Raw genomic sequence first — 19,540 nt, 5'->3', positions numbered from 1 at the left:
ACTGCATGCTTTCTGCAAGCTCTTGTAGCTTTGGGCGGCGTTTGGCCGTTCAAACTGATCAGGAAGTGAAAAGAACAACATGGCATCTGTGGTAGAGCATTCTCCAAATGGGATAATAGCAGTCATGAGGAAACACCACTATTCTAGAGTTGTATTTTTTTTAAGCCTCGTCTGGCAGACTAAAAACAGAAGTGTAGAATTCCAGATCTGTTAAACCACATGCTTCATTGACCACGGCCCTCTAATACTACTATCCTTTTTTCGGTTTATACCAAGTCTCATTGGGGAAAATTGCCGATCTACAAGCTCACAACACATTGCAAAATCTTCTAGAAACGTTCGCCTATTATGACATGCCCAGAATAGAGAAAGCTATGGTTGGTGTCTTGCTGTTTCTGGCCCCTGCACTGTGTTATGCTTAGTAGTATAATATGGTGGGTGTTCATTACACATTCTGACCACTACCACTGGTGGCGCTAGTGAGCAATTAATGCATAATTTGCATAATTAATTATGCAAATTAGTAATTAAACATTCCATGAATTCCATAGATATAATTAGCATAATCATAAATAATAAATATCCATAAATATAAATATCCATAAATATAATTAGCATATAATAGTTTATAATTAAATAATAATAAAAACTAATAATAGGTTATTTATAAATGCATGATGTGTGTTTTAAAAAAAGCTGATCTCATCTCTCTCTCTCCCTGCTTCTCCTTGTGACATGCCTCCCCAAAAGACAGCAGAGATGCTGACTCGAAGGTGTGAAAAACAAACAAATGTAAATTTGTTTGTTTGTCCCTGGGGCTGAGGTGGGGGGATGGGCTCCCACTCTTTGTGTATTGCCATGGGCCAGACATGCAAATTAGATAAACAAGGGGGGGATGGGCTCTAACCAGGTGCCAGGTGCGACATGCAAATTAAATGAAGAGAGGGGGTGGGTTGGGGGGATGGGCTCCCCCCTTTGTGGAATGCCAGGTGCCAGACATGCAAATTAGATAAACACAGAGGTGGGGGCTCCACTCTTTGAAGTGAATTGTATGCATAAATTAATCAAGTTAGGATTTAAATTCCTTACAGACATTGCCAGTGGGGGTGTGATTCCACCTAGTGGTCAATATCTATATAAATATTTACACTGCAATACCGTTTATGCCCTGATGTGATCTCAGTCATCTAGGGAAATGTTTTTCAATCATTGGTCTGGGGACCACCAGTGGTCCTTGAATGTAATTATTGTGTAAGTCAAGGATATCCCCCTAGTGGTCAATTTCTATAAATATATATATATATATATATATATATATAATTACCCTGCAGTACCTACTATGCCCTGATTTCAGTCCCCATAGTGCAAATGTTTTCAAGCAATGGTCCGGGGGTTACCGATGGTCTTTGAGAGGGTTTAGGTGAGCCTCCCCAGCTAAATCATGGAGAGTTGGTAACCAAATAGTCTCCTTATAGATCTTTAACTCTATACTTTTCAATTTTTTGTGTTTTTGAATTTTTATGTTTCATGGTGTCCTAAGGTGTATGGTTTATTGTCTGTCTTGTATTATTTTTGGTGTTTTGTGTTGTGTCTTTGAATATTGTATGCTTCATGTGGTACTAATGTGTTGGGGTTATTGGCTGTCTTGTATTATTTTTGGTGTTTTGTGTTGTGACTTTGAATTTTTATGGTTCATGTTGTCCTAATGGGGTGGGGTATTGTATATCTTGTATTATTTTTGTGTTTTGTGTTGTGTCTTTGAATTTTGCATGCTTCATGTGGTACTAGGTGTTTGGGTTATTGTCTGTCTTGTATTATTTTTGGTGTTTTGTGTTGGGATCTTTGAATTTTTTATGTTTCATGTTGTCCAAATGGGGTTGGGTATTGTAAATCTTGTATTATTTTTTGTGTTTTGTGTTGTGTCTTTGAATTTTGCATGCTTCATGTGGTACTAGGTGTTTGGGTTATTGTCTGTCTTGTATTATTTTTGGTGTTTTGTGTTGGGATCTTTGAATTTTTTATGTTTCATGTTGTCCAAATGGGGTTGGGTATTGTAAATCTTGTATTATTTTTGGTGTTTTGGGTTGTGTCTTTGAATTTTGCATGTTTCATGTGGTACTAGGTGTTTGGGTTATTGTCTGTCTTGTATTATTTTTGGTGTTTTAGTGTTGGGATCTTTGAATTTTTTATGTTTCATGTTGTCCAAATGGGTTGGGTATTGTAAATCTTGTATTATTTTTTGTGTTTTGTGTTGTGTCTTTGAATTTTGCATGCTTCATGTGGTACTAGGTGTTTGGGTTATTGTCTGTCTTGTATTATTTTTGGTGTTTTGTGTTGGGATCTTTGAATTTTTTATGTTTCATGTTGTCCAAATGGGGTTGGGTATTGTAAATCTTGTATTATTTTTTGTGTTTTGTGTTGTGTCTTTGAATTTTGCATGCTTCATGTGGTACTAGGTGTTTGGGTTATTGTCTGTCTTGTATTATTTTTGGTGTTTTAGTGTTGGGATCTTTGAATTTTTTATGTTTCATGTTGTCCAAATGGGTTGGGTATTGTAAATCTTGTATTATTTTTTGTGTTTTGTGTTGTGACTTTGAATTTTGCATGCTTCATGTGGTACTAGGTGTTTGGGTTATTGTCTGTCTTGTATTATTTTTGGTGTTTTGTGTTGGGATCTTTGAATTTTTTATGTTTCATGTTGTCCAAATGGGGTTGGGTATTGTAAATCTTGTATTATTTTTTGTGTTTTGTGTTGTGTCTTTGAATTTTGCATGCTTCATGTGGTACTATGTGTTTGGGTTATTGTCTGTCTTGTATTATTTTTGGTGTTTTGTGTTGGGATCTTTGAATTTTTTATGTTTCATGTTGTCCAAATGGGTTGGGTATTGTAAATCTTGTATTATTTTTTGTGTTTTGTGTTGTGACTTTGAATTTTGCATGCTTCATGTGGTACTAGGTGTTTGGGTTATTGTCTGTCTTGTATTATTTTTGGTGTTTTGTGTTGGGATCTTTGAATTTTTTATGTTTCATGTTGTCCAAATGGGGTTGGGTATTGTAAATCTTGTATTATTTTTTGTGTTTTGTGTTGGGTCTTTGAATTTTGCATGCTTCATGTGGTACTAGGTGTTTGGGTTATTGTCTGTCTTGTATTATTTTTGGTGTTTTGTGTTGGGATCTTTGCATTTTTTATGTTTCATGTTGTCCAAATGGGGTTGGGTATTGTAAATCTTGTATTATTTTTGGTGTTTTGGGTTGTGTCTTTGAATTTTGCATGCTTCATGTGGTACTAGGTGTTTGGGTTATTGTCTGTCTTGTATTATCTTTGGTGTTTTGTGTTGGGATCTTTGAATTTTTTATGTTTCATGTTGTCCAAATGGGGTTGGGTATTGTAAATCTTGTATTATTTTTTGTGTTTTGTGTTGTGTCTTTGAATTTTGGCATGCTTCATGTGGTACTAGGTGTTTGGGTTATTGTCTGTCTTGTATTATTTTTGGTGTTTTGTGTTGGGATCTTTGAATTTTTTATGTTTCATGTTGTCCAAATGGGGTTGGGTATTGTAAATCTTGTATTATTTTTTGTGTTTTGTGTTGTGTCTTTGAATTTTGGCATGCTTCATGTGGTACTAGGTGTTTGGGTTATTGTCTGTCTTGTATTATTTTTGGTGTTTTGTGTTGGGATCTTTGAATTTTTTATGTTTCATGTTGTCCAAATGGGGTTGGGTATTGTAAATCTTGTATTATTTTTGGTGTTTTGTGTTGTGTCTTTGAATTTTGCATGCTTCATGTGGTACTAGGTGTTTGGGTTATTGTCTGTCTTGTATTATTTTTGGTGTTTTGTGTTGGGATCTTTGAATTTTTTATGTTTCATGTTGTCCAAATGGGGTTGGGTATTGTAAATCTTGTATTATTTTTGGTGTTTTGGGTTGTGTCTTTGAATTTTGCATGCTTCATGTGGTACTAGGTGTTTGGGTTATTGTCTGTCTTGTATTATTTTTGGTGTTTTGTGTTGGGATCTTTGAATTTTTTATGTTTCATGTTGTCCAAATGGGTTGGGTATTGTAAATCTTGTATTATTTTTTGTGTTTTGTGTTGTGTCTTTGAATTTTGCATGCTTCAGGTGGTACTAGGTGTTTGGGTTATTGTCTGTCTTGTATTATTTTTGGTGTTTTGTGTTGGGATCTTTGATTTTTTTATGTTTCATGTTGTCCAAATGGGGTTGGGTATTGTAAATCTTGTATTATTTTTTGTGTTTTGTGTTGTGTCTTTGAATTTTGCATGCTTCATGTGGTACTAGGTGTTTGGGTTATTGTCTGTCTTGTATTATTTTTGGTGTTTTGTGTTGGGATCTTTGAATTTTTATGTTTCATGTTGTCCAAATGGGTTGGGTATTGTAAATCTTGTATTATTTTTTGTGTTTTGTGTTGTGTCTTTGAATTTTGCATGCTTCATGTGGTACTAGGTGTTTGGGTTATTGTCTGTCTTGTATTATTTTTGGTGTTTTGTGTTGGGATCTTTGAATTTTTTATGTTTCATGTTGTCCAAATGGGGTTGGGTATTGTAAATCTTGCATTATTTTTTGTGTTTTGTGTTGTGTCTTTGAATTTTGCATGCTTCATGTGGTACTAGGTGTTTGGGTTATTGTCTGTCTTGTATTATTTTTGGTGTTTTGTGTTGGGATCTTTGAATTTTTTATGTTTCATGTTGTCCAAATGGGGTTGGGTATTGTAAATCTTGTATTATTTTTGGTGTTTTGGGTTGTGTCTTTGAATTTTGCATGCTTCATGTGGTACTAGGTGTTTGGGTTATTGTCTGTCTTGTATTATTTTTGGTGTTTTGTGTTGGGATCTTTGAATTTTTTATGTTTCATGTTGTCCAAATGGGGTTGGGTATTGTAAATCTTGTATTATTTTTTGTGTTTTGTGTTGTGTCTTTGAATTTTGCATGCTTCATGTGGTACTAGGTGTTTGGGTTATTGTCTGTCTTGTATTATTTTTGGTGTTTTGTGTTGGGATCTTTGAATTTTTTATGTTTCATGTTGTCCAAATGGGTTGGGTATTGTAAATCTTGTATTATTTTTTGTGTTTTGTGTTGTGTCTTTGAATTTTGCATGCTTCATGTGGTACTAGGTGTTTGGGTTATTGTCTGTCTTGTATTATTTTTGGTGTTTTGTGTTGGGATCTTTGAATTTTTTATGTTTCATGTTGTCCAAATGGGGGTTGGGTATTGTAAATCTTGTATTATTTTTTGTGTTTTGTGTTGTGTCTTTGAATTTTGCATGCTTCATGTGGTACTAGGTGTTTGGGTTATTGTCTGTCTTGTATTATTTTTGGTGTTTTGTGTTGGGATCTTTGAATTTTTTATGTTTCATGTTGTCCAAATGGGTTGGGTATTGTAAATCTTGTATTATTTTTTGTGTTTTGTGTTGTGTCTTTGAATTTTGCATGCTTCATGTGGTACTAGGTGTTTGGGTTATTGTCTGTCTTGTATTATTTTTGGTGTTTTGTGTTGGGATCTTTGAATTTTTTATGTTTCATGTTGTCCAAATGGGTTGGGTATTGTAAATCTTGTATTATTTTTTGTGTTTTGTGTTGTGTCTTTGAATTTTGCATGCTTCATGTGGTACTAGGTGTTTGGGTTATTGTCTGTCTTGTATTATTTTTGGTGTTTTGTGTTGGGATCTTTGAATTATTTATGTTTCATGTTGTCCAAATGGGGTTGGGTATTGTAAATCTTGTATTATTTTTTTGTGTTTTGTGTTGTGTCTTTGAATTTTGCATGCTTCATGTGGTACTAGGTGTTTGGGTTATTGTCTGTCTTGTATTATTTTTGGTGTTTTGTGTTGGGATCTTTGAATTTTTTATGTTTCATGTTGTCCAAATGGGTTGGGTATTGTAAATCTTGTATTATTTTTTGTGTTTTGTGGTGTGTCTTTGAATTTTGCATGCTTCATGTGGTACTAGGTGTTTGGGTTATTGTCTGTCTTGTATTATTTTTGGTGTTTTGTGTTGGGATCTTTGAATTTTTTATGTTTCATGTTGTCCAAATGGGGTTGGGTATTGTAAATCTTGTATTATTTTTTGTGTTTTGTGTTGTGTCTTTGAATTTTGTATGTTTCATGTGATACTAGGTGTTTGGGTTATTGTCTGTCTTGTATTATTTTTGGGGTTTTGTGTTGTGACTTTGAATTTTTTATGTTTCATGTTGTCCTAAGGTGTATGGTTTATTGTCTGTCTTGTATTATTTTTGGTGTTTTGTGCTGTGTCTTTGAATTTTGTATGCTTCATGTGGTACTAGGTGTTTGGGTTATTGTCTGTCTTGTATTATTTTTGGTGTTTTGTGGTGGGATCTTTGATTTTTTTATGTTTCATGTTGTCCAAATGGGGTTGGGTATTGTCTGTATTGTATTATTTTTGGGGTTTTGTGTTGGGATCTTTGAATTTTGTATGCTTCATGTGGTACTAATGTGTTTGGGTTATTGTCTGGCTTGTATTATTTTCGGGGTTTTGTGTTGTGTCTTTGAATTTTTTATGTTTCATGTTGTCCTAATGGGGTTGGGTATTGTATATCTTGTATTATTTTTTGTGTTTTGGGTTGTGTCTTTGAATTTTGCATGCTTCATGTGGTACTAATTCAAAATATTATATTAATACAAGATTTACAATACCCAACCCCATTTGGACAACATGAAACATAAAAAATTCAAAGATCCCAACACAAAACACCAAAAATAATACAAGACAGACAATAACCCAAACACCTAGTACCACATGAAGCATGCAAAATTCAAAGACACACCACAAAACACAAAAAATAATACAAGATTTACAATACCCAACCCATTTGGACAACATGAAACATAAAAAATTCAAAGATCCCAACACAAAACACCAAAAATAATACAAGACAGACAATAACCCAAACACCTAGTACCACATGAAGCATGCAAAATTCAAAGACACAACACAAAACACAAAAAAATAATACAAGATTTACAATACCCAACCCCATTTGGACAACATGAAACATAAATAATTCAAAGATCCCAACACAAAACACCAAAAATAATACAAGACAGACAATAACCCAAACACCTAGTACCACATGAAGCATGCAAAATTCAAAGACACAACACAAAACACAAAAAATAATACAAGATTTACAATACCCAACCCATTTGGACAACATGAAACATAAAAAATTCAAAGATCCCAACACAAAACACCAAAAATAATACAAGACAGACAATAACCCAAACACCTAGTACCACATGAAGCATGCAAAATTCAAAGACACAACACAAAACACAAAAAATAATACAAGATTTACAATACCCAACCCATTTGGACAACATGAAACATAAAAAATTCAAAGATCCCAACACAAAACACCAAAAATAATACAAGACAGACAATAACCCAAACACCTAGTACCACATGAAGCATGCAAAATTCAAAGACACAACACAAAACACAAAAAATAATACAAGATTTACAATACCCAACCCCCATTTGGACAACATGAAACATAAAAAATTCAAAGATCCCAACACAAAACACCAAAAATAATACAAGACAGACAATAACCCAAACACCTAGTACCACATGAAGCATGCAAAATTCAAAGACACAACACAAAACACAAAAAATAATACAAGATTTACAATACCCAACCCATTTGGACAACATGAAACATAAAAAATTCAAAGATCCCAACACAAAACACCAAAAATAATACAAGACAGACAATAACCCAAACACCTAGTACCACATGAAGCATGCAAAATTCAAAGACACAACACAAAACACAAAAAATAATACAAGATTTACAATACCCAACCCCATTTGGACAACATGAAACATAAAAAATTCAAAGATCCCAACACAAAACACCAAAAATAATACAAGACAGACAATAACCCAAACACCTAGTACCACATGAAGCATGCAAAATTCAAAGACACAACCCAAAACACCAAAAATAATACAAGATTTACAATACCCAACCCCATTTGGACAACATGAAACATAAAAAATTCAAAGATCCCAACACAAAACACCAAAAATAATACAAGACAGACAATAACCCAAACACCTAGTACCACATGAAGCATGCAAAATTCAAAGACACAACACAAAACACAAAAAATAATGCAAGATTTACAATACCCAACCCCATTTGGACAACATGAAACATAAAAAATTCAAAGATCCCAACACAAAACACCAAAAATAATACAAGACAGACAATAACCCAAACACCTAGTACCACATGAAGCATGCAAAATTCAAAGACACAACACAAAACACAAAAAATAATACAAGATTTACAATACCCAACCCATTTGGACAACATGAAACATAAAAATTCAAAGATCCCAACACAAAACACCAAAAATAATACAAGACAGACAATAACCCAAACACCTAGTACCACATGAAGCATGCAAAATTCAAAGACACAACACAAAACACAAAAAATAATACAAGATTTACAATACCCAACCCCATTTGGACAACATGAAACATAAAAAAATCAAAGATCCCAACACAAAACACCAAAAATAATACAAGACAGACAATAACCCAAACACCTAGTACCACCTGAAGCATGCAAAATTCAAAGACACAACACAAAACACAAAAAATAATACAAGATTTACAATACCCAACCCATTTGGACAACATGAAACATAAAAAATTCAAAGATCCCAACACAAAACACCAAAAATAATACAAGACAGACAATAACCCAAACACCTAGTACCACATGAAGCATGCAAAATTCAAAGACACAACCCAAAACACCAAAAATAATACAAGATTTACAATACCCAACCCCATTTGGACAACATGAAACATAAAAAATTCAAAGATCCCAACACAAAACACCAAAAATAATACAAGACAGACAATAACCCAAACACCTAGTACCACATGAAGCATGCAAAATTCAAAGACACAACACAAAACACCAAAAATAATACAAGATTTACAATACCCAACCCCATTTGGACAACATGAAACATAAAAAATTCAAAGATCCCAACACAAAACACCAAAAATAATACAAGACAGACAATAACCCAAACACCTAGTACCACATGAAGCATGCCAAAATTCAAAGACACAACACAAAACACAAAAAGTAATACAAGATTTACAATACCCAACCCCATTTGGACAACATGAAACATAAAAAATTCAAAGATCCCAACACAAAACACCAAAAATAATACAAGACAGACAATAACCCAAACACCTAGTACCACATGAAGCATGCCAAAATTCAAAGACACAACACAAAACACAAAAAATAATACAAGATTTACAATACCCAACCCCATTTGGACAACATGAAACATAAAAAATTCAAAGATCCCAACACAAAACACCAAAGATAATACAAGACAGACAATAACCCAAACACCTAGTACCACATGAAGCATGCAAAATTCAAAGACACAACCCAAAACACCAAAAATAATACAAGATTTACAATACCCAACCCCATTTGGACAACATGAAACATAAAAAATGCAAAGATCCCAACACAAAACACCAAAAATAATACAAGACAGACAATAACCCAAACACCTAGTACCACATGAAGCATGCAAAATTCAAAGACCCAACACAAAACACAAAAAATAATACAAGATTTACAATACCCAACCCCATTTGGACAACATGAAACATAAAAAATTCAAAGATCCCAACACAAAACACCAAAAATAATACAAGACAGACAATAACCCAAACACCTAGTACCACATGAAGCATGCAAAATTCAAAGTCACAACACAAAACACAAAAAATAATACAAGATTTACAATACCCAACCCATTTGGACAACATGAAACATAAAAAATTCAAAGATCCCAACACAAAACACCAAAAATAATACAAGACAGACAATAACCCAAACACATAGTACCACATGAAGCATGCAAAATTCAAAGACACAACACAAAACACAAAAAATAATACAAGATTTACAATACCCAACCCCATTTGGACAACATGAAACATAAAAAATTCAAAGATCCCAACACAAAACACCAAAAATAATACAAGACAGACAATAACCCAAACACCTAGTACCACATGAAGCATGCAAAATTCAAAGTCACAACACAAAACACAAAAAATAATACAAGATTTACAATACCCAACCCATTTGGACAACATGAAACATAAAAAATTCAAAGATCCCAACACTAAAACACCAAAAATAATACAAGACAGACAATAACCCAAACACCTAGTACCACATGAAGCATGCAAAATTCAAAGACACAACACAAAACACAAAAAATAATACAAGATTTACAATACCCAACCCCATTTGGACAACATGAAACATAAAAAATTCAAAGATCCCAACACAAAACACCAAAAATAATACAAGACAGACAATAACCCAAACACCTAGTACCACATGAAGCATGCAAAATTCAAAGACACAACACAAAACACAAAAAATAATACAAGATTTACAATACCCAACCCATTTGGACAACATGAAACATAAAAAATTCAAAGATCCCAACACTAAAACACCAAAAATAATACAAGACAGACAATAACCCAAACACCTAGTACCACATGAAACATGCAAAATTCAAAGACACAACCCAAAACACCAAAAATAATACAAGATTTACAATACCCAACCCCATTTGGACAACATGAAACATAAAAAATTCAAAGATCCCAACACAAAACACCAAAAATAATACAAGACAGACAATAACCCAAACACCTAGTACCACATGAAGCATGCAAAATTCAAAGACACAACACAAAACACAAAAAATAATACAAGATTTACAATACCCAACCCCATTTGGACAACATGAAACATAAAAAATTCAAAGATCCCAACACAAAACACCAAAAATAATACAAGACAGACAATAACCCAAACACCTAGTACCACATGAAGCATGCAAAATTCAAAGACACAACACAAAACACAAAAATAATACAAGATATACAATACCCCACCCCATTAGGACAACATGAACCATAAAAATTCAAAGTCACAACACAAAACACCAAAAATAATACAAGACAGCCAATAACCCCAACACATTAGTACCACATGAAGCATACAATATTCAAAGACACAACACAAAACACCAAAAATAATACAAGACAGACAATAAACCATACACCTTAGGACACCATGAAACATAAAAATTCAAAAACACAAAAAATTGAAAAGTATAGAGTTAAAGATCTATAAGGAGACTATTTGGTTACCAACTCTCCATGATTTAGCTGGGGAGGCTCACCTAAACCCTCTCAAAGACCATCGGTAACCCCCGGACCATTGCTTGAAAACATTTGCACTATGGGGACTGAAATCAGGGCATAGTAGGTACTGCAGGGTAATTATATATATATATATATATATATATATATTTATAGAAATTGACCACTAGGGGGATATCCTTGACTTACACAATAATTACATTCAAGGACCACTGGTGGTCCCCAGACCAATGATTGAAAAACATTTCCCTAGATGACTGAGATCACATCAGGGCATAAACGGTATTGCAGTGTAAATATTTATATAGATATTGACCACTAGGTGGAATCACACCCCCACTGGCAATGTCTGTAAGGAATTTAAATCCTAACTTGATTAATTTATGCATACAATTCACTTCAAAGAGTGGAGCCCCCACCTCTGTGTTTATCTAATTTGCATGTCTGGCACCTGGCATTCCACAAAGGGGGGAGCCCATCCCCCCAACCCACCCCCTCTCTTCATTTAATTTGCATGTCGCACCTGGCACCTGGTTAGAGCCCATCCCCCCCTTGTTTATCTAATTTGCATGTCTGGCCCATGGCAATACACAAAGAGTGGGAGCCCATCCCCCCACCTCAGCCCCAGGGACAAACAAACAAATTTACATTTGTTTGTTTTTCACACCTTCGAGTCAGCATCTCTGCTGTCTTTTGGGGAGGCATGTCACAAGGAGAAGCAGGGAGAGAGAGAGATGAGATCAGCTTTTTTTAAAACACACATCATGCATTTATAAATAACCTATTATTAGTTTTTATTATTATTTAATTATAAACTATTATATGCTAATTATATTTATGGATATTTATATTTATGGATATTTATTATTTATGATTATGCTAATTATATCTATGGAATTCATGGAATGTTTAATTACTAATTTGCATAATTAATTATGCAAATTATGCATTAATTGCTCACTAGCGCCACCAGTGGTAGTGGTCAGAATGTGTAATGAACACCCACCATATTATACTACTATGCTTCTCCATTGGCTTGCTTTGTGATAATATGTCCATGGCTTGTTGTGGAATGTTAGAGACACCTCCCTTTCGTTTTGACTCCAACGGTCACTCCCCTGTTGCCAAGTTCAGTACTGTTGCTTGTAATGTAACTTTAACACGGTCAAGTACAGTGCTCATTATGAGTCAGTGTGGATGAGAGCATCCACTAAATACTGAGGAAAGGCTCCCAGAGAAAGAGGAGGGGGAGTGCTCTGAGTAACCTTTCAGTCCGGACGCCCACGCAGTCATTACTGTCCTCCCTCCATCCCTTCATCTCTCGTTAACTATAGCTATAATCAGTTCCTATTGGCTCGCTCGTCCCTCCCCCCTCCCTCCCTCTGCGCCAGAGTCTTTCATCTGCACAAGCTGGTCATCTTCCCATCCCTTGGCTTTTCTCACGTGACATCTTTCCATTGCTTTCGGGTACTCTATCCCAGTGTTTTTCCCAAACTTTTCAGGTCGAGAAACAAACTAGTGTTTTTGTTTTTAATTCATGATTATTTTTATTCTTTTTGGGAATGTATTTTGAAAATGACTTTGAAATAATAACGAAAAACTAAATGTAGGAAACAAAACATATACTGTTTGAGAACCAGTTATCTATCCCATTCTTATCTTAACCATTTGAACTCCATCATCCATATCCTGGGGGGCCAAAAATAGGCGATCTACAAGCTCACAATGCGTCTCAACGCGGTGCATTGTGAGCTTGCTATTTTTCTGAACATGGTGCTTTGCTGTCTGACACTACAATACTCAGAATTAACTGCAAAGTCTTGCTTCTTATCTTAGCAGTTATCTGGCTGGCTATAGTTTTTGATGTCCATCCATACGAACAATCTGTCCGTATGTCATGGCAATACAGAGAGAGCGTTGACGAGCTTATAGGGCCAAGTACTGTCCATTACTCTTACCGATACCGGAGACACAGAGAAACGAGTTTTCCTTTAATTATTCAGCCTGTTAGCCATGTATGAAAGCCAGAGTCCTAATTAGTTGAATTAGTTTTAGGGATACTCATTACTCATATCTGAAGAGTTTGATGCCATCCATGTGGAATCACTAAATCCTTCTATACTACCATCTCACGCTGCTGTAAACGAACCTCACTACCATCTCACGCTGCTGTAAACGAACCTCACATCCACACACACACACACACACACACACACACACACACACACACACACACACACACACACACACACACACACACACACACACACACACACACACACACACACACACACACACACACACACACACACACACACACACACACACACACACACACACACACACACACACCATCAATAGCTAGCTGGTTGGTTGCCTGGAGGGACAACTAAGGGCAGTGGTGTACCATACTAATAGTGTAATCGTATAGGCTGCACGTGCACACACATACTGTAGGTAGGTATACATGCATTGCTTACGCACGCACACACACACACGCACGCACACGCCCACACACCTCCCCCTCCAGACGACCCCCATGGCGATGTCTCTGTGACACATGGTACCACCAGGCGCTGGCTGCAATCACATCACTCATACACCAGATAATGTGTGTGTGTGTGTGCGTGTGGGGGGGGTGTTCTATGTATGTGTGACGTGTGTGTGTGTGTGTGTGTGTGTGTGTGTGTTTGTGTGTGGCTGGGGGTGTTGCACAGTATGTGTGTCTGTGTGGGGTGGGGTTCGAAAAACACTGGAGAGAGAGAGAGAGAGAGAGAGAGAGAGAGAGAGAGAGAGAGAGAGAGCGATATAAAGCAGTATAAGGGATTGGACGGGGGGTGGGGGGGGGTTCATGTGGTGTGAATGAAGCCATGATGAGGAATGGCCTGGGGACGACATCACAAGCAGAAACGGGCCTGTTTTCCTTTTGTTCAGGGAGGCGAGCGGAGCGGAGGATCCCCTCGGGAGGCAGAAGAATGAGTGTGTGCACACAGTGCAACGCTCCGGGCACGGAGAGACATGAGGGGGAGGAGGGACGGGGCACGGAAAGACAGAGGACGGACAGACAGAGGACGGACAGACAGACAGACAGACAGACGGACGGACGGACGGACGGACGGACGGACGGACGGACGGACAGACAGACAGACAGACAGACAGACAGACAGACAGACAGACAGACAGACAGACAGACAGACAGACAGACAGACAGACAGACAGACAGACAGACAGACAGACGGACAGACGGACGGACAGACAGACGGAGGGAATCCTGCCCTCAGCGATCTGTCCTGAGAGACAAGAGGTGGAAGAGAAAGGAAGAGGGAGAGACGTGAGGGAAGACAATGTGTGTTGGCGTGTTTGTTTCTTTGACTCCAACCAGCAGTAAACAAAGTACTCCCTCCCATCCTGTAAAAACAAGACCGCCGTATAAGATTTGTGTTGTTAAAGGATGTCAGATCTACAAGCTCTCAAGCTCACAACACGTCCCATAGGAGCTTGCGGATATCAAATAGCCGATGTACTGTATATACTGTATAGGTTTAAAGTGTTTAAAGTGTTAAACACATTTTCCAGGCACCCTGGAACCCCCACGGGGGTTCCCAGACCCCACGTTGAGAAGCATAGCTCTAAAGCGCCACTAATCCCCTCTGCCCATGCAGATGAGACAATACAGCATTGTGTGTGTGCTGAAAGAATGGAGTTAAGAAGACATAATAATATATCTCTGCTGTCGGAAAGAAACCACCGAACTCCAAAATGTTCATTTTTCAGAAAATGAAAAATAAAAGTTTTTTCAGGAAATGAGGAAAACCATATATTTTGAAAACATACTGTAGCAATACTGCACCAATCAAAGTTGTTATATATTGTCAATTACTTACTTGCATGAGAGGGGAAAGGTGGTGAAGTTAGCTGGTTTAGCAGTCCAATGGAGTTAAGAGGTTTTGTCCGAAGTGCTTTTTACTACTTTTGGTTAAAAAAAATTAACCAACACCTATATGTAAAAGGTGTTCAATAGCACTGATGCAAACAAATCAAAAACCTTAAAAATTGAGTTAGGTGGTTTCCTCCCGACAGCAACGAGCAGCCATTTTACTTTCAAATGGTTAGGCTTATAAAAAAAGGCAGAATTGCCTACAAGCTCACGGCGCGTCGTGATGCAAAAAAGAGGGTAAAAAGAATCAATGTGGAGATACAAGGTTTCCCTGACAACACTCAGGTCCCCCCTTCACACGCTGCACGTGCATTCACACACAGCTTCCTGTGCGTGTTAAGATGCCATCACAAAAGGGACAACGGCTCCTTCTGTGTGCCACGGTGCCTGGCACCCTGCCGCCATCTCTCCGGGCGTCCCCGCGCCTGTTCACGTGAGCCCCCCAGCCTGAGCAGGCATCTGCCAGGGACCGCCCGCCATAATGCCAGCTAAGGCCCAGCCTTGACGATTGACTTAAAATTAGGTTAGGAGGAAAAGGCTGAGGCTTGGCAGTGGCTGTGGGTTATCCCATGGTGTTGATGTTACGCTACATCTCCAGTAGGGGTCAGTGTCTGTGAGCAGCCGGAAGGAGCCAACCACCACCAGACAGGGAGGCTGAAGCAGGCTGGAACAGCAGGCGTGGGAGGATGGAGGAGAGGTGGTGCACAGGAATGCACAGGAAGTGCCACGGGTCTTCCAGGATGCTGACTGGGTGTGGTGTGGTGTGGTGTGGTGTGGTGCTGTGGTGCGGTATGGTATGGTGTGGTGTGGTGTGGTGCGGTACTTAGTAAACTGGACCTGAGTTAGCGCCGTACTTGGACCACCCTTTTCTGTCTAAAACGGATATACAAGCGGATCTACAAGCTCATAGTATGAGCTTATAGATTGGCTAATTTTGGCAAATGTTCGGCCTCAGAATATGGATGGTGGGGTTGGAGGGGTGTATACAGCACAGACACTACAGGTGCAATCAGTATCAACGAATGAGGTCACCGTGTAGAATGAGGTCGTGCATGGTGTGCCGCGCCCAACAGATCAGCGTAATTATCACAAGGGGAAGCACAGGAGAATGGGGTCAAACTACATAACATGCATGTCCTCCTGTCAGTGGCGTTGGGGGCTCAGCCGAATGCCACTGCAACAGAAACCCTAACAGAACAAACAAACATGTCTTTGAGGAGGGAGGACGAGCTAGAAGAGGGTCGCTGTGACATATGAGAGAAAGAGAGAGAGAGAGCATCAGAGAGAGAGAGAGACTACACTAAGGCATGCTGAGGGAGAGAAAATGAAAACCATCCGTAGGCTCTGAGGCCAGCCTGCTTGAAGAGCTGTTATGCCTCTTACTCTCCCCACACACACACACACACACACACACACACACACACACACACACACACACACACACACACACACACACACACACACACACACACACACACACACACACACACACACACACACACACACACACACACACACACACACACACACAGCTAGCCAAATAGCCAGTCTTTGGGCAGTTCCGCTGACTGGCGGTAAAACGAGCTAACATGGCTGCAGGCATATAGGAAACGAGGGCAGTTGCACTTCCTGTCCTAGTTCAGAAGGAAGACTTCCTGATCTCATCTAAGTTTGTGTACACGCATACTATGATTCCTCACCGTTTGTCTTGTTGATACTGCATAACAACAACTTGGTCCCAGGCAGGTGTGACTGTAACACACACTGTAACACACACTAAAGCCTTCACAAATTGACAATTTACAATCTAACAATGTGGTGTGATGCTGCAGATCTGCTATTTTTTTAAACCGGTTATGAATAAATACATTTTAATGTAAATTATGAAAATAAAGGGAAGCTCCGCCTGAAGGTCAGTAGAACAAAGCTTGCTAAATAAATACATTGATTGTGCGCAGATCTGAGTGTGTGGAGCTTCTCTTTATTTTTCTGATGTTCCCTTTGTGGCTCCAGCACCTCACTTAAGTTTTTTCAGCGGATGAGCGGTGGTTCTTTTTACATTAATGTAAATTATAAAGACAAATAGGATATCATCCACGTTGAAAATGGTTAAGACAGACAGAGGTATGACGGTTTCAGCAGTCAGCACCTGCAGTCATCGTAGATAAGGAGCTGCAATGACTTACGTGCTGTTAATGATCTGGAACTTCTCTCCTTTCCTGAAGCTGAGGTCGTCTTCTGTCCTCGCTTCGTAGTCATAAAGTGCCACAAAAAGGGTGACTCCTGCAGGCAGACATGGTGGAGAGAGAGAGAGAGAGAGACGGAGAGAGACGAGAGAGAGAGAGAGAGAGAGAGAGAGAGAGAGAGAGAGAGAGAGAGAGAGAGAGAGAGAGAGAGAGAGAAGCGATTAGTGAAGAGAGAATTAACCTCACAATCGTAAGTGGCAACGCAAGGTCTGGACTGAGAAAGCGCCAACATTATTTTTTTATTTTGAGGGGTGCTAGCCCCTCCTATGCCCAGTTTAGCTTTGAGTGTTTGTGTAAACACAAACATTGAACACAAAAATATGTAAACAGTGAGACAAACATTGAAGACAAAAGTGAGGACGCAAATTGTGATTGGCCAGAATGAGATGATGTATGATGATGTACAGTATGATGATAAGAGCGCCCCACACTTTTTTTAAACATGCACTCATCATATTTAGGGATGACAGCCATGTACAAACACACGTTTCCATAAAAGGGTGCATGGGTCACATCTTAATTTAAATAGTAAAACAAATTCTGGTCCATTTTTGGTCCTGATTTAGTTGACCTAAACTGTTAACACATAACACTGCAATGCGTTGTGTGTTATTTTTGCCTAATATTTGCCTATTTTTGCAGAATGTTTCACCAATCACCTATTCCGGAATAGGGATGCTTGGGTTCATGTAATTATTAAGAATTATGCATGCTTCGTTCCCAAGCGAGGAAGGTACAGTACAGAGTACACACGCAGACCTCAATCCCTGCAGGTTGTACCATATTGACTATCATCCAAATATATTGTAAGAACAAATAGCTGAAAATGAGGTCTGAGTATTAAACGCACTTCAAACACCCAGAAGGGAAAATGCCATTGGAGAGCACTGTGGGTCAGATAAAAGGGATGAGTGCATTAGAAATGCAATGAAAGCTTCGCTCATGTCTATAATGTAGCCCAGTAGAGGTGACTTGCCCACACACATCCTCAGCTGCAGCGGTGCATGTTAACAGCCATATTCACCACCCACTTAACCTTTAAGGGTGTTCTTTCTTGGCAGGAGGTGTACCGTCCACCAAGTAAGCCTGGCAAGCACTGCCGCTGCACCATCACAGTTAAAATGGTGATCCCAACTGCTTTGCAAAACCTTTTGTTTGCCATTAAAAGGGCTGTGTTCTTTGTTGAGGCCGATTCTACAAATGCCTTCTAAATAGCAGTTCTCACACTTGCAAGATAAAAAAGTACCATACATACTATAGTCCTTACCCGTTTGGATATATGAACACCAAATGATGTACAGTGTAGGTAATACCATTTAATCCACCATATTGTTGGTATGTATTTTGAGGTAATCAGTCTGGTGTCAGAGGCACTTACCCGTCGGTCAAGTTTAGGAAAGGTGCAATTTTGGGGAAAATGCAAAATGTGGTTGCCTCGATCGCACAGATGCTTGCGGAAATATAGGCCCCTCCCACAGATTTAGCTAGCCAATTACAATGTCAAGTCACATCTCTTCAGCTTGTTAGTAATCAGAAAATACATTTTCAGGTCAGGTTAGGATACCGATTTTATCCAGTCAAAAATAATTTATCCTGGAAAAAAATGTGTCTGCTACTTTTTTTGGTTGAATCATTTCCAATTTCACTTGTTAATCATGTATCCTGTATGGGTACTTTCTACTGATTGGATATCCCAATCTGAAAATGTATTATCTATTTACTAAACAGTTGAAGAGATGGTGGGGACAGTGAGTGCCTGTTGCTGAACAATCACACTAAAGCACATGTAGTGTTTGGACCAAAATGGGAACAATGAATGGCCTTTTCTTCAAGGAGAAAGAATGAAGTTTGATGGGAGTCAGTTCACTTGTCAGCTTGGCCTCCTCTATCTGGGTGTCCGGGGGACCAGGGGGTGATATGGGGGACCAGGGGGTGATATGGCCTCCTCTATCTGGGTGTCCGGGGGACCAGGGGGTGATATGGATAGCTATTATAAGGCTACTGATTGGTAGCGGCTGCGATGGGAAGGACCTGGCTGCTGTTATTCTCCCGATAAAGAACAAAGAGTGGAGTGAAAGACAG

The 19,540-nt window shown here is 38.3% G+C and overlaps 1 protein-coding gene across 3 annotated transcripts in view; it reads right to left on the bottom strand.

Annotated features, from left to right (window-relative positions):
• The window catches only part of fynb (FYN proto-oncogene, Src family tyrosine kinase b), a 95,882-nt gene that overhangs the window by 22,452 nt on the left and 53,890 nt on the right, over nt 1-19,540 (bottom strand). For all 3 annotated transcript variants that reach the window (XM_080790185.1, XM_080790187.1, XM_080790186.1), the window contains one exon: nt 17,399-17,495. In XM_080790185.1, the coding sequence (XP_080646311.1) occupies nt 17,399-17,495 (97 nt within the window). The remainder of the gene's footprint in view (nt 1-17,398; nt 17,496-19,540) is intronic.

This window comes from Protomyctophum bolini (assembly GCF_963924005.1).
Source record: "Protomyctophum bolini genome assembly, chromosome: 19".
NCBI lineage: Eukaryota > Metazoa > Chordata > Actinopteri > Myctophiformes > Myctophidae > Protomyctophum > Protomyctophum bolini.
The sequence above is the reverse complement of the archived record's forward strand: the minus strand, read 5'-3'. Positions and strand labels throughout refer to the sequence as shown.